General features: G+C 28.3%; 1 protein-coding gene and 1 pseudogene across 1 annotated transcript; both read right to left on the reverse strand.

The window, feature by feature from the left end:
• Nucleotides 1-2509: 2509 nt before the first annotated feature.
• On the reverse strand, nucleotides 2510-3045 carry LOC149058651 (uncharacterized; annotated as a pseudogene).
• Nucleotides 3046-12733: 9688 nt separating this feature from the next.
• LOC107163429 (putative fatty acyl-CoA reductase CG5065) lies at nucleotides 12734-22335 on the reverse strand. The gene is made up of 9 exons (XM_015510867.2): nucleotides 21989-22335; nucleotides 17750-17972; nucleotides 17439-17678; nucleotides 17215-17360; nucleotides 16826-16935; nucleotides 16510-16699; nucleotides 15555-15836; nucleotides 15175-15432; nucleotides 12734-13571 (listed from the first exon to the last, which is right to left on the reverse strand). The coding sequence occupies exons 2-9, from the start codon at nucleotides 17948-17950 to the stop codon at nucleotides 13478-13480; spliced, it is 1521 nt and encodes a 506-aa protein (XP_015366353.1). The 5' UTR covers nucleotides 17951-17972; nucleotides 21989-22335; the 3' UTR covers nucleotides 12734-13477.
• Between the last annotated feature and the right edge of the window lie 3265 nt (nucleotides 22336-25600).

Genomic DNA, 25600 nt, shown 5'->3' on the forward strand with positions numbered 1-25600 from the left:
AATTCACTTTTATTATTATCGGACATCGGTTTTAAATTGAGGAAAACGACTGTAATACGGATTTTAAATGTTTTTGTACAATAGTCAATAATATTATGATAACTGTAACGCAATGCGTAATACCAGAATGAAATGGAAATATTATTCGTTGAATTCTTTGAAAAATCGTACGCAGTGGTTTAGGCAAGGGGGTTTGGGTGTTTAACCCCCATCACCTAAATCACAAATTGTCTATATTTCTGTTATAAATATATTATATATATAATTTAAATAAGAAAAGTTTAAAAACTTAGTGTAATTTATGCTTAAACCCTTCCCCATTCATAATCAAAGCTCCACTGATTGTACGTATTCAAGGACGTTCTCAGGCAATTCACCATGGTGGGAGAGGGGTCAATACAATTTTATAAATTGGAAAGCGAGAGGTGGCATCACAAGTTTAGGGGTTAGTGAGAACAATGGAAGTTTTTTTTAATAGTAATGTAACTATTCTTAAAGTTTTAAAGTTTTTGGAAATATTATTTGAATAAACAAGTTGTTTACAACAATAATAATCATAATAAAATCTGAAAAAATTATTATATCCAACAATTTTAAGGTTCCACTAGTTTGAATGTTTGACACTGGATTTTTATGCATAAAAATACTCAGATAGTATAGGTAATATTGTTTAAGCCATAACACCGCTAATTTATTTAAAAGACAATGAGTACCTATGTGGTTGTGGTTTTTAGACTTACAAACGACACAAACTACTCAACTGATCTATATAAAAATGTCAGAAATTGTTTTTAAAGATACCAAGAAATGTTAGAGAGTAAATTAAACTTTGTTAATTGGGTATCGGCGGTAGCGCTAAACAAATTTTTTTTAAATATTTTTATTGATTACATATGCGATATGCTGTATAAACTACTATATATTTTCAATAATAACAATAAAAAAACATTATCACATTCATATAAGATAATACAATTTCATATTTATGATTTGAATCTTTCAAAAATAATTTTCAGGTTTCAACAATAAAGTTTATGATTTTTTTAAGTTTACGACGACTTATGAAATCAATCCAATTATAATAATATATGATACCGCAGAATGCAGATGGGTATAATAATTATTTATGTACAAGTATGTTGTATGTGTTGTTACTTTCACTTTTACATTTTAAAGTTTTATTCTACATAAACGTTCAATTTTTATTTCTCTGACCTGAACATTTTAATCAAGATTAATATATCTATACATATTACTCATCATCATAATGAGAATAAAAACATTAAAAACTTAGTAATCATAAAACAAAAATTCTTGAACAATAACAAATTTTTAAATTACATAATATGCAACTGTTATTTTAGTACACATTTTCAGTAGCTTATTTTCTCAAATGTCCCCAGATAAATAAGTTTTAAAAATGTTCACAAATAGTTGAAATTCAGTTGCAAAAAAATTATGAAAAAGTTTTTAATATATTTTATGGCTATCATTGAATTACTTTTAAAATGTTTTAGAAAATGTAAATTAAAAACAAAACATAATAAACAATAGAATAAATTCGTGTAAGTTATTTTTAGACTAGAAAAATAAATTATTTAGGTTAGGTTAAATATTTATCCATTAAAAAAAAAAAAACTGTATATAAGAGATTTAAGCAGTAAATCGATGTGACGTGCAACAATTAGTATGTCAAGTACGCAATGGCGGTTCTTGGTTGAAACTTAAATGTACTTGTTGTTGGTCGTAACCAGTGGTGTATTTTGGGTAATTTCTCGGGGGGTGTCCATGATTTAATGAATATACCACAATATACATACCTATTATACTAAAATAAAAATAGTAACATATAAAATAAATTATAATACCAATATTTAGGCCTTTTTTTTATAAAGCCGGGTGGTGTCCAGAGGAAGATACCCCCAAAATACGTCACTGGACTCGTAACTAAATATCATTGATTATATTGATAGTACTTATTATTTATTGTAAGTAATTGTTATTATTTTCATGTACCTACATAGAATTTATTTTCTTTGTTTGGTACCTACGGGCCACGAGTATAATGCTCTTGTTTTTTTTTCATTTCTAAAAACTGAATATTGTACAAAATAATTATTTCTTGAAAATTGTAATTAATTATTAACTATTTAAAAACTTAAGTAGCTACATTTCATTATTTTATTTTATTTCTATTATTCTTTATCAACATTTTTTAACTTTATGGAAATCATTGCATGGTGGCCTACATAAAATATTTTAAACAAGTTTCCATAAAATGTCTACAACTGAATATTTCCCTTCAGATAAGCATAGGCGTGTCCAGACCTTTGACGCAGAGGGTGCAACCTGGCCAAAGCCCCTTAGCCTCCCCCTTTTTGTACAATTTTTGTTAATTTCAAATTCGTCCCTATTTCAGATGGCATATAATAGATGTGAGTAGGTAAATAATTAGAATAAAATCACGTATAAATAATAAATATGTGTCAGTTAGAAAATTTTAAAATAATTAAAGTTCTAGTCGCCGTTGTGTATTGTTAAGATGTTTGAACTTTTCAATTATGTCTTCTGGATCTAATTCAGATCCCAATTCCTGTTCAACAAATACTATAACATCATTGACTTCAATCGATCTTGCGTCATACAACTTCTCAGCTTTGTTTTTACCAGACTTAATTTTGAAAAAGATCTCTCACAAGAGCAACTTGTGACTGGCATTGTTACAAAAAGAGTTAATATCTTGTAAATATTTTGAAAACTATTACATAAATTATTAGTGGACAGATTATTTAACCACTGATAAATAGTTTTGCTAGTTTTACCAATTTCAAATTCTGGTAACGATTTTAACAATCTGAGTTCTGCTTCAAGTTCACTGTAATTTAAGTTAGACCTATTGGAAAGTAAAATTAAGTCATGTTCATGCAGGTTAAACTGTAATAAACATCCAATTGCACTTATTAGTAAAAGTGTTTCTTGACTAAAACGTTCTTCTTATCCGTTTAAAAGGTCATCTAAAACTGTGTAGTACACAAAACATTTCATTTTTGTTTTTTTGTCAGAGGTAAAATGTTGAGTATTGTTGATGTCAATTCGACTAGACACTTTTTGTTTGTTTTATATTTGGTATCTCTATTTTTTGTGAACTACAAATGTCCAAAACTTTGTCAAATAATGTTGAATAGTTATCTTCATCAGTTCTTAAGTCAGTTAATGATTTCCTAAGTGCTTCAATAATTGATACGGCAGCTAAGAAGTCTAGGTCTAGTGATTGCAACCTTGCGCTAACTATGCGAATTTGAATCAGAATAGGTTTTAAAACAGTTAAAGCAAATATAAAATTGAAACTTTTTAGATTGTTGATAAGTCCATTTCCATCATGTTATCATGATATACGGAGGAAAACACCGAAATAAATAAATCGTTATTATCACGTAATCTTGTTAATTGTCCCTAAATTTGGTATAGTACAATTGGTATGTTCTGACAAATGCATTTGACCCACTTTTGATTTTGATGCTACCGCTTATCAAATAAATAATAATTTCAAGTCTGAATAGAGTGGTTATGTATATCTAAAATTTTAAATCCAAGGAATATCTTAGTTCCTGCCACCTGAAATCGCAGGGGGTGCCGGCGCATACCCTGCACCCCCTTTGGACACGCCTATGCAGATAAGTATACTGTTGTTAAATAGGAATTTTGGTTGCATTCATAAAAATATAATATAATATATATAATTGGAATAATGTTGCGTTTGTGACTGAAAACAAAATGCATAATTTATTAACGAAAACGTGAGAAACAGATATAAAGGGCGCATGACCAGTGGTGTAGCTAAATTGCCTATACAAAGCACCGTGGTATCATAATTTTTTAAAATTTAATTACTACTTATCAGTGTAACGTACGAAATCGTCGAAATCACAACGTTAACTTTATCACTACTATTCTCGGACCACGATTTCATCACTCCAATTTTCGAATTTTTATTTCGACCACAAACTACTGACGAAATTGAACTAAATATAGTACTAGCCAAAGTCAATCCTTTTAATCTCTCTCATATAAAAGCACTTATAACTGATCATTAACAGTTGTGGTACTCTTTAACACAGCGTAGGTTTTTGAAAAAGTTCATTATTTTCCACATTTACTGGAAACATTTGACATCAATGCTCTATTCGTGAAATTGGCTGAGGATCAATGGGCTAGGCAGTATCATAATTTTATTTGATGTTTAGACAGTACAAATATATAATTATGCATGGATACATCATGGACAAAGGAGAAAAACCATAATGCACTTCTTGTGGAACTGAACTCTCAGTTAACTATGTGATTACCGAATGCCTCCAATACGCAGATGAACAAAGAAATGTCGAAATACCCAACACACTAGATGCAGCCCTCGGACCCGACGCAACTACCTGCACCACACAAATCCTTAAATTCCTAAGAAAAACAAATCTGTATAATAAAATTTAAATCTAAAAAAAATGTATTTATAAATAACTATAACTAATGGCCTTTGTCACCGATGTTTATAAGAAAAAAAAAATATATATATATATATAATTATGAATTTTGTTTTATGTGCATGCTCAGACCCAAACAAACATAAAAACAGACGGTCTACGTTTATTTAGTATATATAATATCTCAGTCAAAATAATTGAAAAACAAATTAAGGCAAACGAAAATTTGTATGCAAATCCAGATCTTGGTAAAACTGATTTTGTAATTTTTGTAGTTCAAAATATTTAAAAATCACCAAAATTTGCAAATTAATTTTTTGCCGATGATGCGTATAATTTTGAATTTTGAATAGTTATGAGTCTAGTCTAATAATTAATACAATGTTAAAAGTTTTTTTCTAAAAACCTAATGCAATTACAATACAAATGTAATATAAATATATTTTTTTAAAGAATTTAAAGATCAGATATAGACAAAATGAAATATTAAATTATAATATATATGAATATATATTATAGACTATAGTATTATTCTGTTGTAATTCAAAAAATATTATGTGTTGAGAAAACATTTCGGTATCGCATATATTATTATATTAGGGATATTCAGGGATAATTTATTCGGGAGTAGAATTCCATATCCCGTATAGGTACTTGTATTTATCTAATTTGAAATATTAATAAAGTTAGGAGGTAATTAAATATACATAATATCTTTAGAGCCAAATATAGGGGTGGATAAAAGGAGTAATTACCTCAGGTGAAAATTTATTAAAGGTGGCTGAAATACATACTGAGAAATATTACATCTACGTGTTAATATTTAACTCAATAAATAATAGATAAATTTATTAAAAGTGTAAATTATTGATTTTTTCGAAGGACAAAGAAAATCCATTAAAGTATAGTCAGATAAAAGATTGTGAAGATGTGGCGGGGTGGAACAATTAATAAATATGTTCATGTCTAAATAATTGTTTATCTAAATAATTACGCATTTTTTGATAAGATAAAAAATAAAAAATATGTTATAAGTTATTTATTCTGTCTATAGTTGAAGTAAATTGAAATTAAATGTTTATCATAAGATATGGTATTGTGGTATTTGTTAGTGGATTAATAGATATCAAAAGAAAAATATTAATATCTACTAAAATTATATTAGCTAAACCCGTAATCATAAACAATATTTTTTTCAACATTAATTATTAAAAATATAACTAACAATTTTTAAAAACAACTAATAATCTTTATCGCATATTCACGCGACGGCAAGTGGCAAGGAAAACAATTTATTGAATCTAATTTCAGTTTTATATATAAAACGTAGATTATTCGTCTCAGTCCCTTCCATCAGAAAATGATAGGTTAGGTGTAAGTGGTTTAGCTGTGACCCTAGAGTCATTCATATAAGTGCAAAGGTCATGCCCGCCCCTTCGTCTTGCTGGAACTGTCGAGAGTCCAAAGTTTTGAACAGTAACGTTCTAAAGAAACGTAAATCGTGGGATTGCAGAAGCTTTGAGATCGTTATTGGGTTGTAGAATAGTAATATTGTCGAGTGCAGAGGTTTCTAAACTTTTTTCCCTGCACATCACGTTATTTTTTTTGTTTTTCGTAGACCCCCATAACATTGAATTTTTCAAATTCATCAACGTGTTTTTGATAGTTTACTTGTTCAGATAATAGTATAGAATTATTAGAATCTATACTATATATAGATAGATATTTTTCTATGAAGATCACATTAGGTGCATTAATACAATACATTAGTATAATAAAAAGTAATTTGAAGCTATAATATCAAAATAAGGAAATAATGTCACTATTAATCAATGGGTGGTCAAATAACCAGAAGTTAAAAAAGTTTGATATTTATTTGTTCTTAAATCTTATATCATTTATATATTTTATTGTGTATGAGTGTGAGTAATGGGTGGTTGTCATGTAAATGTGTGTTATTTTCTGAAGATTGATTCTCAGAGACCATATAGAGTATAAAGTGTGTTCTTAGACTGGATTAGGGCATTATTCAATATGCGACTCACATCATGTGTTTGTAATAGGATTATTGCGGGATTAGTATAATATAATAATTATAATAAAAACATTTTATACATAACATATTCAATTAATTTACATGTTTATTTTTAATTTAAAATAATATGATTATGTTTCATACTTGTTTAAAATAAGGTTGAAAATCCAGCCTGTCATGTGAAATCATTTTATCGAAGTTTCAACTTCATATAGCTGTAATTTGTGATAGTTATGGCTTGTGTATGTAGCCGACAGCCATGTACATGTATTATAGTGGTTTTATTTAAACTACCACCGCTAGAAATTTATTTCATCCAAACTCTACTTTTAAAAGATAATTAAAACATTTGTTTTTTATCGTCTCGTTGGTAAATGTTTTTTTTTTTAAAGAACAACTACTAAAATTTGATGTCTGGTGAAGCTGCTCCATATACTCCATTTATTTATTAATATCTTTATCTATATAAGTGGGGCTAGTTTCTGGAGCAAAAAGATACCTATGCTCAGCTTGTAACAAAATAGTATAATGTATACATAAAATATGTAATAGTCACGTGTATTCCAACAATATTATAATGGTAAAACATTTGAATTAACGACTCTCAACATATTTTGTTATTTAAATGATGAGAAGATATCTATGATTTTGAAGGTCAATAGTGTTTTTTAAAGAGAACAAATATTTGTATATGTTACCTACTATAATAGAAGTAAAGAGAAAAATACGATAGAACAATCATTTTTAAATGTTAAAATAAAATAATGCATGTACTCAACCAGAAATAGGTTGTTATTTTTAAAAATACCGGGTGCGGCAGAGCCGACTGACGAGTTTTGAAGGGTTATAAAAAACAAACAGTAAAACTTAGAGAAAAAAACTTTTTTTTATTAAAATAAGTGTTGAATCCCATTTTTAAAAATTATTGTTTGAAAATTATATCTCGAAGATGGCGGCCGTCAGCATCAATACACTGTTGTAGACGATCTCTGAAGCTCTCAAATGATTTTCGGCACGTTTCGACTGGTATGGCTTCGATTTCCTCGGTGATTTTCTGTTTAAGGTCTTCTATGGTATGTGGGCGATGTCTGAAAACCTTATCCTTAAGGTAGCCCCAGAGGAAAAAATCACACATGCTTAAATCTGGAGACCGTGCTGGCCAGCCTAATATGTCTCCTCTTAGAGAGACTAACCGCCCAGGGAACATTTGTTGCAAGACATCAAGTGAAATTCGAGCTGTGTGTGCTGTAGACCCATCTTGTTGAAACCATACATTCTCTAAATCATGGTCTTCAGCCATTTCCTCCAACCTATGCTGCAGATAAGTTTCCAACACCACAACATAAAATCATATGAGAGCTTCAGAGATCGTCTACAACAGTGTATTGATGCTGACGGCCGCCATCTTTGAGATATAATTTTCAAACAATAATTTTTAAAAATGGGATTCAATACTTATTTTAATGAAAAAAAGTTTTTTTCTCTAAGTTTTACTGTTCGTTTTTTATAACCCTTCAAAACTCGTCAGTCGGCTTTGCCACACAGCTAGATTCATTAACGAAAATTGTAGAGTTTGCTGCGACTGGGTGATAAAGTTTATTTGAATTTGGTATTAAACTTAAAGATATAATTGCAACATTATCATTTGCTCATACTAAATACAACATTGTAACTTATTTATTTATCGCAATTAATACGCCAAAATGTATTTTATCTTTCATCTCTAGGTATAGATAGCGCAAGCTAGGAGTACCTTATTGTATTATAACAAAAAAAAAAAAAAAAAAATACAAAAAAAAAACAATAAAGAATTCCTTGTCCAAAAACTTGATAACATTATTAGCTTTCAATTTTCTGTCCATGGCAAAACATCTTGTTCGTGGCAACATCATAATTGACGCAATGTATACATTATCTTTCATCACGGGATCACGCATATTCTTTTAGAAAACATGCCATCTTATGAAAACATAAATTGATGTTCAAATTTCATGAGTAGAATTTTTAGTAGAACAAATGTATTAAGTTGTAAAATTAAATTGATTTACCACGAGTTGACTGCATTTGTAGTTGTTTGATTTATATTTTGATAAACCTTGTTATGATGAATTTTGTTGGTATACTTTTGAGTCTTGATGTAACAAACTTTTGATATACCGTACTTTTTCTCAATCCCTTGAAATGCGTTATATAGTACTGTAGTACCTTGGATGATTTGAGATCAAAGAATTATTTTGTATTTACTAAGTATATATAATACTAGCTGATCCTATGTACTTCGTTGCCCGAAAAAAACTGTCATCACTTTAATGATAACCACCAAATAATTATTCAGATTGGACTGCCTGTCTAACAGGTTGCCTAAGTTAGTAATATATCTAGCCGTATTATTTCACATTGATAGAATCAACATTTTACAAAATATTTTTATTATTATCTTATTGTATTTTACTGGATAGATGACGATACCATTTAATTTCTAGGTACTTGATTTGATCAATTCGATTTATTCGAATATTTTTGTCATATTTTTTATTATTAGTTTTGATCACTGCTATTAAATTATTTAAAGCATGATATTATTATATACATACTGTTGAGTGTCGATTTTAATTAAATATAACTAACATAGTTTATAATTTCATAATCACTGGCTAGGCTAATAATTAAAAGTAATTTAACCATGTGTTACATAATCAAATAATTGAATTAAAACGAAATCTTAACAACTACACTTATTCAGTAGAAAACTGGTTATGCATATTTTAGCGCGTTCGGTTCAAGAGATATAAAGGTATAGATTGCATAGGCTAGGTATATAAAAAAGTATGAACAAAAAAGTTGGAGAATTGTCGTTATACTTACTATTACTACTTATTTAAATTTTAGATTCTAAGCGGAGCGATTAATGTATATATTTTTCAATTATGTGTGATTTCTTTGTCTGTTTACACGATATATTATAGTAGAAAAATACGTTTCGACTTTAACTTCAAATTGAATTTAGTTGGTTTAAGTTGTTGAGCTATAATCATAAATTATATAGCTTTATAATTTTGAATTTTTCACTCAGTCAAGGTCTTAGAAATGTTTAATACAAAGCTCAAGTTTTTATTATAATCAAATATTAAAGTTCCACGATAATTTTATTTTCAAATTTTGACAAAATTAGATTTTTAAATAAATAAATATTATTTGTATATATTCAATGACGATTTTAAAACATTTAGATAACTTTATGCTATTGTTTATTTATTATAGTGTATTCCATATTTCTAATAATAAAATAAATTACTATTATATTTAATAGAAATTCGGTAATATACATATATGGTATACCATGTTAACTACTAAAAAACATTTTTCGTGTGCAATTATTTATCAATGGATTCATATTTAACACGATCACAGTAATTTACTCAATGATGAGGTATACTCGATTTCGCGGTTACCTACTTCCCCCTTTTTTAATATTATTTCATAATTAACTAACTCAACCTAATCATCGGGCAATATAAACCTTTTTAACAACATGATTGAGCATAGAATATTTTATGTGATGTTGTCACATTCACTTTTCCAACATTTTTTAATTTATTATTTTCACGTATTTTATTTTGATTACATAAAATAAAAAATATTAACAATTCAGAGAGCCGTAGATATTGTATTTAAAATATTTCATGTTTTCAATCTGTCATACCCTCCAGAGTCTTTTATTGTATGCATAGGCAGAAATCCATAAACATTTCTGGGGGGCTAAATTAACTAAAAAAAAATTATATTCAAATAAAATCACATTTCACATGAAACCTGACAAAATGTTGGGGGCCTATTAAAATATTTAGGGGCTAATCCCCCCCCAAGCCCCCAATTTCCGCCTATGATTTTATGGTTGTTTATTCAAAAGCTATTTTATAATATTTATGATACATTGGATTAACCATAATCATTAATAAGTTTAATTTTAGCTGAACTCTATTTGTAAAATATTGTATTTTGATTGATTTTGTTTAATTTTAAGTTAATATTTTATAACATTTCTGATTATGCCATATTCTGTTATTTTTTTCAATTATATCAAATTTGTATAACTTAATCAGTTTTTATAATTTGTGTAAATATTTACCTATATATTTGATTAAAGATTACTAATTGATTTATATAATATAACAATATAGAAATATGTTTTGTTCCTATATTATCATTTTATTAATTTACTTATAGTTAATACATTTAATAAGTATTAGTAACTTAATTAGGCTTAGCTACGTATCAACTAACTTTAATCTAGTGCAGTAAATATGAATCTTGGTAAGAAAGATGGATAACATTTCTTGATTTTGCATCAATATATTGCATAGGTGAAAGGTATTTTTAATGAACCATATACCATATACCATATTGTTATTGATAAAATCACATTGTTATTTTATCAAATAATTTTCTTATTATAAACATGCAACTTAATTTATTCATACATTATACATGTTAAACCAATAAAGAAATTGCTAAAAAGTTAAACAAATAATAATATTTATAAATAACAATTTTCCTTGTAACAGGAACAATTTTTCAGTTAAAAAAACAATTTTCTATGTTAAAGTAACAACTACTTTTAAGCTGAAAACGACAAAACTATTGTTATGTTTACATAGTTTTTGTGACTATTAATAAACTTTGATTTTCTAGAATTATTACTAGGTAGATATAATAATTAATGTTTTGTCGGTTCAGGAGTGATAAATAAATTGTTAAAACAATGTACATTTTTTTTGTTTTCACGTATGAATTTATTTCAGTGTATTATAACACCAATTTTTATGATATCTGACGCGAGCCGTGATCCGAGATCCTCAGCTTTATCGACAATGTTATCGATTAATAAATTAGTTCCGGAGCAAAACGACGTTTTAAACATTTAGCATCGGTGGAAAATATAAGATAATTAAGATACAGTTCCAAAATTATTATAGAAATAATATCAGTGTTCGATCACCTATATATAAGTATAGTGCGTTTCGTATAAGTGCGTTTATAGTTTCTATTTCTTTTATATGGATATAACTATATAAGTGACATAACAATTATTTTATCAGAAAGAGTCTAAGAATTGGCCTTAGTGAATTTATACAAATATAAATTAATTGGAGAGCAGAAAAAAGATAATCTTTTGAGATGGAGGTGTCCGAATAATAAATGTTCAGCAATAATGTTCTCAAGTTTAGATAAACGTCAAATGATTGAAACTTCTGAACAACATAAACACGATCATAATTTATTATATTGAGAAAATAGAAACACAAGTTTTGAAAAAAAATTGCGAGAGAATCTTTTTAGATTACTAAAGAATCAATTTCCACAAGACCACTTAAAAATTTTGTGACACGAGTTTAAGTGTTCGATAATAATAATAATAAAAAAAAAAGTGTTCGAATGAAATGTGTATAGTGTATGAATACTACAAAATGTGTTCAAATATATTATATTCTCAATATAAACATATTTGGATGGGCACTTAGTTTTTTGTTACAATTGATTATTTGTCATATTATTTTAAAAAGAAATATAGAAACTATAGTAAACTAAATAAGTAAAAACGTAAACACTAAAAAGAGGTATCTTCTTGTTTTCTATTTTAATAGATCCATGCATTTTTTAAAGCAAGACTTGTACATACTATCTCGTGATTAAAATTTTAAGATACACACACTTACTACCTATATTCTGAAACGTTGTAAAAATTTTTATTCTATTTTTGTTATCATCTAATACATAAACGATTTTCATTTGAAACCATTTTTCTTACTACAAGAGAATAGTTGAAACGCAATCTTTCGTTTAATTTACACATTTTTTCCAGCCTTATTTTTAAAAGTTGTGTTGATGACTCTTCGGTTATTACTGATTTGAGAAAAAGAATAGAAAAAATGTGTACAATATATCTAAAATGTACTAATTGCCTTTAACTTTTGGAAAATATTGAGATCTGGCTTAGGTAAATAAAAAATAATATCTCATTCAACAAATTTATTAACAATTGTATTCACGAAAAATGTAATCATGCTGAAGCGTCTAGCCTCTGGGTGGCCAATTAAGTTCAAAAGACAAGAACGACAATCTTTTATAAGGTGGTTCAGTGGTTGCAAGCTGTTATGGATATTTATATGTATTAAATTAGACTCTGATAGTAGGTATGTATAATAATAAATGATAATAATTACAATTAGCATTTATTTAATTATTTTTAATTGTATAGGTATGTTTTAACTAAATTTCTGGCGATTTTTAAATGCAATAATTATATTAAATACTACTATACGAATTACACATATAAACTTTATAATTCCTTTTACAATATTAAACTTAAAATAATAATTCCTTTTTAAGCAATTTTTAATTTAAAAAAATATTTAGAACAACAAATTAATCAATAAATACTTATTTACTATGAAATGAGCTTACATAATAATACATTTTTTATTATCAAATAGATATATCTTTATTAGAATTCTAATATGTATTATAAATTAAATGTAATGAAATGTTTACATTATTACCTACTTAACACATAATATTGTACATTCACTATTTATTAACGTAAAAAACTCAATTGATAAATTATCAGGAACTCCTTAAATTATAAATATAATTCGATTTAGAAATGAAATTTACAGTAAAAAAATTATAAATATATTCTACTTAAAAATAGGACATAAAACTAATTAAGGTACACAAAATAAAATAGGCAATGGTTTGTTTGATTTGTCAAAAAGGATAACAATTAGTAAAACATATTTACGGAATGTTGTACTTCATGGTAGCTATATATATTTAATGTGATTAAAATTGAATCCAAGCTTCAAGGATTTGTTCTCTTGTACTTCAAGTCCAGCAGCCCCTCTCCCCACTTGTGAGGGTCTTGTGTGTAGCCATGTAGTATATACACGGACGTAAGCCACAACTAAGCCAAAAACATTCTCTTTAAAATCACCCATAACAGCATCATGAGTCCTATGTAGACAGCGGCTTTGAAGATCATATGATAGATATATAAACTAAAAAACAAATATAAAACAACGATTATAATTGGAATTGTCAATTGTTATTTACAAAGCAATAAATTATAGACCATGAGTTAGAATATAGTGAATCATTATTGAGATATCAACTATCGATAGATAGATATTGGAAAGTATAAAAGTTTTGGAATGGACAATTTTGTTTATTTTTACATAAGTGCAACTATAATTAAGTAGTAGATTTTACAGTTGATTACTGTAGTCATACTAAGTATATATCATATGTTAGAGATGGAGAATTTACGAAAAAAAAAGATATCGTTAAATTTACGAACAATGTGGTAAAAACAGTAAAATAGCTAAATCTTATTAGAGCCATTGTTATTTTTTACTATTAGACATTAGTAAATACGATTTGTATTAGGTACTAATGTTGTATATCTACTTGTTATATCTAGTTCTTTCTAATATTAACAATATAATAATTAACAACAAATTTATAATACCTATTGTTCTGTATTAGACATTAGTAATTAGTACATTTTATGAAATATGAATATTTAATTATTCATATTACAATTAATGAATAATTTAAATTTATGATTGACGTTCGACGTTCGAGAAAAAATAGAAAATATGTTATATGATTAGTAAAATAATTATTGTATTATTATCAGTTGATAACAAAGATATCTCTTTACAATTCAGACTAGGCGTTTTTAATTTCATTTGATTAGAGGGGCCACACAACATGGTTTTTGGTAAAATATAATTTACCAGTATAAAAAAAATTGACGGTAAATTTTTTTACCACTAAAAATTTACCTGATAAATTTACAGCACTCACATCTCTATTATATATTACTAAGAATGCCCGTAATTGGTGAGTGCTGACATTATTTATTATACCTAATATATTGGTTGGAAAATTAAAATAATATAGACATAATATACTTGTGAAAGTTGATATTTACATCAGCTAGGATTTTGGTGAATGTTGAGATGTTGACATAAGTACGTAAGATAGAAAAAATTTAATTATAATTAAATTAATCATAGTACCTAATAATTATTAAATAATATTGAACTTGTATTATTAATTTAAATTTTGATTATTTTGCCATACAAAAATTTAAATTTAAAATTTGCGGGGAAAATTATTGTAATATTATGAAAAACTGTCATGACATTTTGTAGTTCTTAAAATACCAATAGTTCTATAACCACACTCTATTGTGGTTTACTTTGTTTTGCAATTATATCGCGTATATCCTTGCCAGACTGCCACCAATTGATGAATTTGATTCAGAAGGTTAAGGGAATTTGTCGATTATGTTGAAATTATCAAATTGTACAATACCTTTACTGGTTTACTGTATCAATAGGTACTAGAATATTAGATAGTATGGTTAGACTAGATTAAATAATATCGGCATTACCAACATTTACCAGTATCGTTATATAAATGTCGACATTCACTATAGCTTATAAATTATAAATAGTATTTATAGGTACATTAAATCAATATGTTAGCATTCACCATTGACTTTAGTGTACGACGACATTAATCGGCAACTGTCGGCACTCATCAATTGCGGGAATTCTCAGAATCATATACATTATTATAGATAAGTCATACCTGTGAAGACGTTTTCTAGCCTCTGGTAACTTGTCCGGTCCTTCTTTGAGTAAGAATGTCATTATCCCTTTGTGGTACGTATCCAAAAACTCTTCCCAATGCATCTTTTTTATATCGAAAGGAAACAGTGTTTTATCGTCATGGTTTAAACTGTTCCATAAATTTTGTACGTTGTTATTACTGAATATCCATTCCCTCGTGGAAAAGTATTCCAATATGTCAGTGAATCTTCCTATTTTTTTGTATTGATCGACCAATCTAAAATCGTATACGTTAATTACTAATATTATATTATAATTCTGTTAATTTCGGATATCCCCGATTAGGTATATTATATAATCCCTACCACCTTTGCGGAATGAAAAAACCAAAAAACAAACCTGAGTTTATTTCCCGTGCAAATGAACACTAAATCCAACAGGAACGCTGGCAGATAATGTAGTATCAGCACAGTGAGCTTGTGTAAAAGCACCGACGAGTTCATTATCAACGTCGGGTACCACATGGCTTTAGCTGTGGGTCGGTGCAAGATGTAGTACATCAGGGTCGTCGAAAATATTCCCCAAGTCAGTGGGTTTTCTGGCGACGAAACGAAATTGTAGATGCGAGGGTCATCCGTGTGATGATTTTCGATCGATTCACTCAGCTCGGAACGGCGGTGCCTGCAGGAGAAACAGTTTATTATAATAGGTGGTTTATTCATGGAAAGAATTGTAAACGTACCTATATTATATTATGTTATAAAATAATATAATTTTATGGCGGAAAGGATTGCAAGTGATGTACCATCCAAAAATGAATTTTTTTAAGAAAGACTGACATTTTAATGGTTTTTTTAATCAATACAAATGCACCCCTGACAAAATTATTGGCGGCACCTATGATCACACTTTACCATAATATTACTACCTACTATGAATTATTGATAATACTGTAGTTCTTAAATAAAGTTAATTTGAATTAGAATTGAAAAAATGATTTGAAAATGATTATGATATTTGAAAAAAAGGTGTATTTAAATCCATTTCATCATTATCAATTAAAACTCCGTTGCGTAGTCAAAGAGACGCGGGAAAATTGTCTCACCCCTCTGTCCATAGCTATAACAATACATTTTAAATTGGGATAAACATTTAGAAATACACTTGGTTGGTTGCCCACCTGATGAAATTTCTAGCCCTTATTATAGAAACTAGATTTTGATAAAACAAAGGGCTTATATCACTTGACCTTTCCACTACTATTTTAAGTGGCACATGTACGACGAGAGACATATTATTATTATCATACGAATTTAATAATGTAATAGTAAAGGACTGTTATCGTGTGTCGTACCTGACATGTGTGTCCCAGGACGCGGCTATTAGCGCGTTCACAGTCAAATCAGCAGGCACTAGATCCGTGACTGCATTTACATCACATGGCAGCGATTTTATTATACCTGTCATCACGCCAGTCACGATGCCCGTTGGCCCATACAAATTGTCGATCCAACCCGGCAGAGGTTCGTTGGCGGTTGCTATCACTGTGTTTGCGACAAAAAAATAATAAAAATAATAATCGTCTATTATGCATAACATATTATTTAAAAAAAAAAACTTAGCGTTCCTTGTCATTTAACATTTTTAAATAGGTAGGTATAAGCACTTACCGATTGCCGGACGGACTATCGTCACGGGCAGACCCTTGGCTTCACGCTTGATCAGTTGTTCGGCAGCCGCTTTTGTCATGACGTAAGTGTTTGGCATAGGTCCCAACAGGCTAGATTTATAATGGCATCAATATTATATTAGGGTATATCTTTGTGTTCAACAGATTTAAAATTTGTTTAAAAACAAAAAAAAAACAAAAACATTGTGGACAATTTTGACCGATGATTATTTTGTTATCGTACTGATATGGAAATTGTGTAGATAATAATAAGTGCTTAACGAATTTTGAAATATCAATGAAATTAAATTAATGGAATTAATTTACTAGGAACGACGAGCAGGAGCAGTTGTACAAAATAGTGTAAGTATGTAAAATTTTAATACTTACAAAGGTTTCATTTTTTCGAGTATATTTGAACTTTTTGTCTTATAAAGGTGTATGAGTTTTTCATAGTTATATGGTAGATTATAAAACCTTTCTTCTATACATTTATTATGACAGTTGGAGAAAGCCGTCGAGACATGCAAATATGACTAAAAAAAATTGATTTGTTTTTGTGATTCGTAAATAAATATTAAAAAATAGCGATTATAAAATTAATAATTAATTACCGCGAGATTTTCGATTTTGTGAGCAAGTTTAACGATTTCTCTGGCGCCGATCACGTTTATTCCAATGGCAATATCAAGGCGTTCATCAAATCGAACCGTAGCTGCACTATGAAATATAACATTCACCTCTTTGATTAATATATTCAGGTCTTCAACAGATAGTCCCAAATCTGCTTGACTACAGTCACCTCTAAGTGCACTTATTTTCTTTAATCTTGATGCATCGATGTCTTTAAATATCTAAAGTTTTGTTAATCAATATCATGTAATATTTAAAACTATTTATGCAATATAGATCATGTAAAACGTACCGGCATATTGAACATGTCCTCTAGTCTTTCATGTGCATTTTTTCCTTTTTTGTCCCTTACTAGTAGATAGATGTGGTTGATCTGAGGGCATGATCTAATCAATTTGTTGACGATCAGCTTACCAAGAAACCCTGTACCTCCGGTAACGAAGACGGATTTGTTTTTAAAAAACTCTTGGATGTTTGATTGTATTTCAGCCATTTTTGGGCAAGTATAATCGTTACTAAAAAAAAGTAAATCTGTAGATCTAATAAAAAAATAATCAGGTCTTATAGGATACAATGTTAAATAAACTATTCCTAACATTGTGTTTGACCAAAGTATTGTTGAAAGTTAACGTATGTGCAATTGCGCTGTTAGGAACTAAAAATTATAGACGTTATATAACACTATTTTTTTTTTAATGAGAACCGTAAAACTTTATATTGTCACGATTTAAAATTATATACAAAATAAATCGTTCATAGGTTAAAAATATTTAAACATATCAAAAAAAATTCCTTATTCGCATTATTACAATTTTAGTGTGAGTTGTCTATTTAAAATGTCCACTAAGTATTAATCCTATTTATTTTTTTGAAGTGATAATATACAATAAATACAATTTTCATTATATGCATCAAAAATAATTTTTCGTATAGGTACATATAGCTACACGTATGGTCCTGTATTTAAATTGTCATTTGATTTGGTGTTCTTGAATTAGAGAAGGACAATGGAATAATTACTGATTTGTATTTTTATATAACATTATAGGTACCTACTACCTATACCATTATTTACTGCTGATTATCCTAAGTTATTACTAATTTTTATCTTAGTTCAATTATAAAATCTTAGTACAGCATCATTTGAAAATGCTAATATATTACCATCTATATCATATAAATAAAATAAATCATTAACATAAATTTAAATCAGGGGTTAAAGTGGGGGGGGGGGACGCAGGAGGATTCAGTCCCCTTACCTCTGACGGCGGTTAAAAAGTGTCCCCTTTAACAAATTAGGATTTTATACATTATACATAAAATTATATATGGTCATATGGAACGCTGAAAACTATATGGAGACATAAGTCCCCTCTGGAATTTTTCCCACTTTAACCTCTGATTTAAATTAATATATAGGACTTAATACTGTCCCTTGTACGTCATATTTAACCACACACAAATAATTTACCTATATTATTACAAATAATTTATCACTGACATTAATGTTGGATGTATTAAAAAAATATAGTTTTAACAAATGCCAAAATCTGTTTTTAAGTATAACTTATATCATAATATTATAGTTTAAATCTAGATTCTAGACAAAAGTAACGCATGAGATAATGAATTAAATTATTTAACAATAACTAAGAATTTTATTTTGTTTATACTAAAAATATTTTAATAATAGAGATCTAACCTAACCCGTTCTTAATTATGATATAAAAATAATAAATATATATGATAAATAAATAATATTATATAAAGTATAAACTTAATAATATAATAAAATTAGATTGTTTAGGATGTACATTATTCAAAAATTAATTTGCTAACTTTTTAAAATTAATTTTGCGTAATAAAAAGAAAAACATTTTTGAAAGTTTAGCTACAGTGTAAATACATATTAAAACAATACAAGTTTTAATAATATTATTACTCATTTTAAGGAAAAAAACATGTAGTCTACACAGAATAAAACTAAAAAACAAACAACAAAATCATATTTACTATTTTTAAGGGCTTAGCACGAATAATATATTTAGTTACATTTATGAATATGTTAATTTTAAAATTCAATAAAAGTTTTGTATGGGTACAGAATAAGTTTAGTTTTAAAAATTAGTTTAGGTGTAATGATAGTCAACACGAAGTAAGCAATATAATTGAGAAAAGTTTTCTAGAATATATTACTATATAAGTACTAAGTAGAGATGATTTCTATTAGATTATATAGAGACATTTTAGAAATAAGGAACCTTTTTGTTGTTAAGTGTGCATAAATAAAGAGAATAATTACTAAATTTAAAAATAGATTAACTTCTTTATAATATGGTGGTTCGTGCATACTCAAGTTTTTTTACACAATGTCATAAACGCTTAAATATTCTATTATATTTTATTAAACATTTATACAGTCTTTCATAGTTTCATGATAATAATATTATAGGTTCTTCAATTCAAGAATCATATAATAATTACTACCTATTTTAATTGGATGCAATTGTGTGTGAATACCTACACTGTAATTATTGAATTCTATTCAGTTTTAAATATATTGTATAGACTATGGTTTTGGCATTCAATTTATAGATAAAATAAAATTGTTTTATACACATTGTAATGGCCGTATTTGCACTTTTTGATTCGACTTTTGCTTAGTACGATATTATTATTATTATTATTATTATTTTTTTTTTTTGAAATATGGACAATTGGAGAACTGTATACAAAAGTGTACATGTTGTACTGAAAGTTATGTTCTTAATAAAAAGAAATCAATTTTAAAATTATATTGTAATCTAGACTCTAGTGAATCATATGTGTTGTTGGTACCTAAACATGTCTGTGTTTTAATATGACTACGTTTTCCCATAACAATATTATAAGCATTGCCGCTTATTAATAATAAAATTTCAAAACGGCAGTGGCGGTGTTGTGTGTTCATATTTCAACGGAATTGACAAACTTTGCTCATAACACGTCTTGTATAACTTACATACCTACAAATAATATTGTAGTGGTAGGAAATATATGACTCAACAATAGTATTGTTATTATACCCCGGTCATATTAAAAAAATCCGAACTATTCTCACAATAAAAACAACCAGGCACGCATCAAATAAAAATAATAATAATAAAATAAATATACAAACGTATAAAGCATACACGTAAGTGTTTTAACGATAGCTACCTACCCGCACTTGAATTATCGTTGTCTACACCTAAATATATGTAGTATACCCATCTGGATATAAATAACTCAATAACTCTATGTCTTTATATGCGAAGAGCGTGCAAATCTCTCCAAGCAGAAGGCGGAGTTGTAAAAAGCGCGCTTTAGTCGAAACGAATGGACTGACATTAAACGCAAAAGTTATTTGCTGCTATATGTTTCACTACAAAGGGCTAAAATAGATAGCCGCTAAGAAACTCTATCCTACAGGTTTAATTGATTAATTGTAGGTTAGTTACGACTAATGGCAACGGATTACTTTTGGATACTTATCAAGCTATCTCTCTCTCTCTAACTTAAAACGATTCGTGTATAATGCTTATCCTAATTCCCGCCTACAGCAAAATGTAATTATTTATGTCATCGATAACATAACAAAAATAAATATAATTTGGTGAGTTTAACAGCTGTGTGTCATTTTTTTTCAATGTTAAACTACTGTATTTTTTAATTTTTCCCTCGAGAAAGTTTTATAGGTGCACACTTCGTACAAACGATTTTACCGTTTCAAATATTTTCTCTTGTCCTCAATGAGTCATATTATTTGATACGAATGGATTGCAGTTCAAAGAACCCACTAGGCTTAGAATAATAATGCATCCGGAATAAAAATATAATACATTACGTGGTTCATAGTCACTTATTTATAACGTCACATCTATCAGCTTACACATATGACTGTCCAATAGAAAACCAATTAAATTACAATAGCAACCTTATCCTTTGATATGAGATTATGAACCTAGATTTAAATTACCGTAATACTTTTTTATATTTAAATTTTATCATATTAACAATGTTTAAATAAATATTTATCTAATGCCCCTTTTAACTTATGTGAATTAAATTATTTGATATAATTAATAGTTAATTGATAAAATAAAATAATATTATATTCTAACTATTAAAAAATACTATTGTAGAGTACTAAAACAATAATGTTATGTTTAAATTCATTAAAGGTCAAACATCTTAAAATGATATGTATTCACGTAATTTTTCATCGTGTTTATAAATCATAGTAAAAGAAATAAAACAATATTCAATTATTTCATAACAATAATTAATATAATATTAAATATTTAAGTTTTCGAATAAATTGTGTTAAATTGTTCATATTATGAATCTTAAAGAAAAAAAAAATTAATATTGACTCTCAGCTTACTTCTTAAGTCATTAAACGAATTTTTTAAATTGTCGTTTAAGTACTAATAAAACACCCGGAACCATCATGCTTTCAACAACACTTAACTTAATATAGCCATAATAAATATAATAAAATCACTCTTACTCTGTGTCGTAATTGTCCACGAGTTTCACTACTTGACGGTCTTAAAAAAATATCGAACTTAAATTCGCGTGTTAAATTTAATCATCACTCGTTGAAAAACAACAAACCACTGGACACAGCCCTCGTCGCTGCAGGTGAGAGACTACCGCGTTGGTAGTCAAATTGATCGATTTAGTGCTAACCGGACGGCAACGATGGGTGAATTGGTCAAAAGAAGTGTATGCTTTTTTTTACACGTTATCAGCCTCTGGCGGTGTTCGGCGCTCACACTCGAACTTGGTTGTTGGAGATGGTACGGACCGTTATGTACGTACTGACACACAATATCCGATCCCTCTCCCCAAGCGACCGCGGTGTATACGCTACGAATTTTATGATGATAATAGTAAAAATATTATATACATATTATAATAATAATGTTACAATACGGTGATCCGGAATAAATTGTCGGCAATAGTACCTTATATAGTTTTGACGTACACGCGCTCTGCAGTAATGTAATATTGTATATGATCGGTCTGGATTTTTTTTCCACACACAAAAAACTACGAACGCATAATATTATTATTGTTAATAATTGTCAACCGGATCAGACGCACTCTGGGGGCAAAAAAATAACCACGTTTAACTGTGGTATAGGCAGTATTTTAGTCTCGGGACACACGGTTTCTTCCAGTTTAGATATGCTCAGCTATTAAAGATTGTACTACGAACCAGCGTGACAATTATAACCGCCGTTATTTGAACTTGTGATATTGATGCCGTCTATAAACGACAGAAAACAACAAGCTTTAATAAACCGTCGGTCGAAATCTCGCACTGTATCCACCATTCACCTTTCTATAAAATATGTACTATGTATACTCAGACACGCAGTCGGTTTGAGGCGCCCACATTGAAATATGTGTAGTATTATGTAGCGGACGGACCATACACAGTCAACATTCGATATCGACAATGATCCTGTATTGGTTATATTGAAAATATCAAAATAATTTTTACACTTGTTGATAGGTTTTTATTGACACTAATAACATTGATCGTGGGTGAATCGCTTAAGGTAGGTACGTGTAATACACGAGAAGGACGATGAAAACGAATTACGATCAATAGACGATATTATAATACTTCGGAGCTGAGAAAAACGGTGTAGACCGGAGACGATAATATAATAGAATACCTATAATATACAGTGGTACTAGCGTACTACCGTATCGTATCGACTACTGGCGGGTCTAATATAATATATTTTGTAATCGGGTGGGCGTTCGCCCGATGTTTCGGATGTATAGAAACGTAATGTCACACTTGAACACAAGAAGCTCAGTAATAATATTATACGACAGTGACCGCCGACCGGTCGACGGTCGGGTCTGTGTGCGATGCCCCACTTTACGAGAAAAGCGGTTCCGTCTGCGATGGCCGCCGACAGAGACCTACTTCTTTTTACCTATATTATAGATGGTAGATGTGGCTCATTGTTAAGGACGTTGAGGTCATGCGACGTGTAAACACAACTCGCGCACCGGTGCATTTAGTAAACATTATATTTTGTGTTACATGCATCACGGTTCACGCTGTATGCATGATGAGAACGATTATGTTTTGGAACAGTTTCGATTACAACTATCCGGCCTGCATTCCGCAGGCAAACGTGCATACGCACTAATTATAATAGGTAACTATTATATTATTATGTATTCAGCATCGAAATGATATTTATAATTAGGTACTAATAGGGAAGAGTACTACAAAAAACAATAGATATGAAATCATCTGTGTTCTTATAAAGTGTGCACTTATATTTAGTGGCGGTTTAATTATATTGCCACGTGGGTTTTAACATACTCTATTTAATCATTGCAAATACAATCATTTAATTATAAATTCAAACAAACTTGGATGTTTTTTCTAGTCTTAGTCTAACTTTTTGACTGTTGAATAATGTAGTGTTCGGTCACTTGAAATTATTTTCATTCCCTTATTTGTACTTGAACAAATTTATTATTGCGAGAGTAATGCATCAATGCATCAATGCTAGGTCATTACTAATTATATTAATTCTTGGTTTTGATTGATGATAAAATAAAATATATGCCAGGTACAGTTTTGAAAATGACTGTTTTTATAAAATAATTGCCAATTAAGTATTAGGTATACGTATTTCTATACAGAGGTGTATATACCTATCACAAAATATTAAATAATAATATTATTTTACAATTCATCAAAATAATTTGTATTTTATTACTAATAATTATTAATCAATAATAAATATGTAAATTATGATAATTCGTATTTTTTTTTTTTTGTATAAGGATTGAGTGCGTGTACTTATAACATTAAGAACCACCAGTTTGAAATCAGTACCCTTGTAATTTAAGTTAATAATAACATCTTATTTTGTATTTATAAATTAATATGTACAGTGTAAACGTAGAACCATTGTTACCTATATGCGTGATAATTGGAGAGAGAGGGCAATGCTTCATTGTGTAATGACTAATAACTAATACACTAACTGAACAAAATAGGAGGTTTCAGTACCCACAAAATGTTTTCATTGAAATCGCACCTTTATATCCAATATAAAAATAATTTTTTTTTATTAAAGAAATAACCCTCGGCAACTTGGCCATTGGGATAAGATAATTTTATTTTTTTGATAGATGTTACATAATAATAATAGAAAAGTTTTAATAACAATAACAATAGCAATAAATGCCTAAATTATATAAGTATAATTATAATAAGGTTGTGTGTTTTTTTTTTTAAATGATTAAATAAGTTTGTCCAGTCCTGTCTCCTGGAGAAACACGAATATATCTGGTCATTGCAGAACAGATCCCATTATATCGTATAAATCGCAAATAAATTTCTTATTTTAATTGTTAATTAGAATCATTCTATTTTAATTATAATCCAAGATACTATTGTATATTTTATAATATGAGTACTATTTAGTGTTTATTAATTGTTTAAGTTATAAACAATTAATAAAATAATTTTTTTGGTATAAACAATTAATAAAATAATTTTTTTGGTATAAAAACAGCAATCCAAGTTTGAATAATGGTATCATTAAAAGAAAAGTTAAACGAATTAAATTACCAATAAAATACTATTAAACGAAAATATATAAATTTCACATATTTAAATATTGTTCTCGAATTAATATTCATTCTTTGTCAATTAATGCCATATTAAATGATTATCATTTTCTTGTGCATGTTTTACTATTTTTATTTATCATTGTAGCCTACGTTGACAAAATAAACATGAGCCAAAGAATCTAAACCAGCATTCCGAAAAAAAAAATCGTATATCTATCAAATGAAAACACAACACATTGTTGTCGCAAGTTGCATAAACACTAAATATACACGTAAACCCTCATCTATGTTATGTAAACTAAACAGACAAACAAGGTGGCTATATTGGCCTTCCAGAAGTATGATATTATTTTTATAATTTTTGGTCGTAGGTATATGTTTTAATGTTTAGAGACGTATTTTAATTACATAAAGAGTGATAACAGTATTTAAGATTCTTTTGAATTGTCTCATTATGATTCTTATTTTAGTCGATATAATTATTACCTAATTATAATAC

This window comes from Diuraphis noxia, unplaced genomic scaffold (genome assembly GCF_037042655.1).
Source record: "Diuraphis noxia isolate RWA-SAM2 unplaced genomic scaffold, SU_Dnox_SAM2 contig0002, whole genome shotgun sequence".
Classification (NCBI taxonomy): domain Eukaryota; kingdom Metazoa; phylum Arthropoda; class Insecta; order Hemiptera; family Aphididae; genus Diuraphis; species Diuraphis noxia.

Bases quoted from the DNA above. Each gene is read 5' to 3' on its own strand.
- LOC107163429 (XM_015510867.2), bottom strand. From the start codon at position 17,950: ATGGCTGAAATACAATCAAACATCCAAGAGTTTTTTAAAAACAAATCC. The intron at 17,679-17,749 runs GTACGTTTTACA...ACAAAACTTTAG, and splicing joins AGGACATGTTCAATATGCCG to ATATTTAAAGACATCGATGC. The intron at 13,572-15,174 runs GTATGACTTATC...TTTGTTTTTTAG, and splicing joins GCTAGAAAACGTCTTCACAG to TTTATATATCTATCATATGA.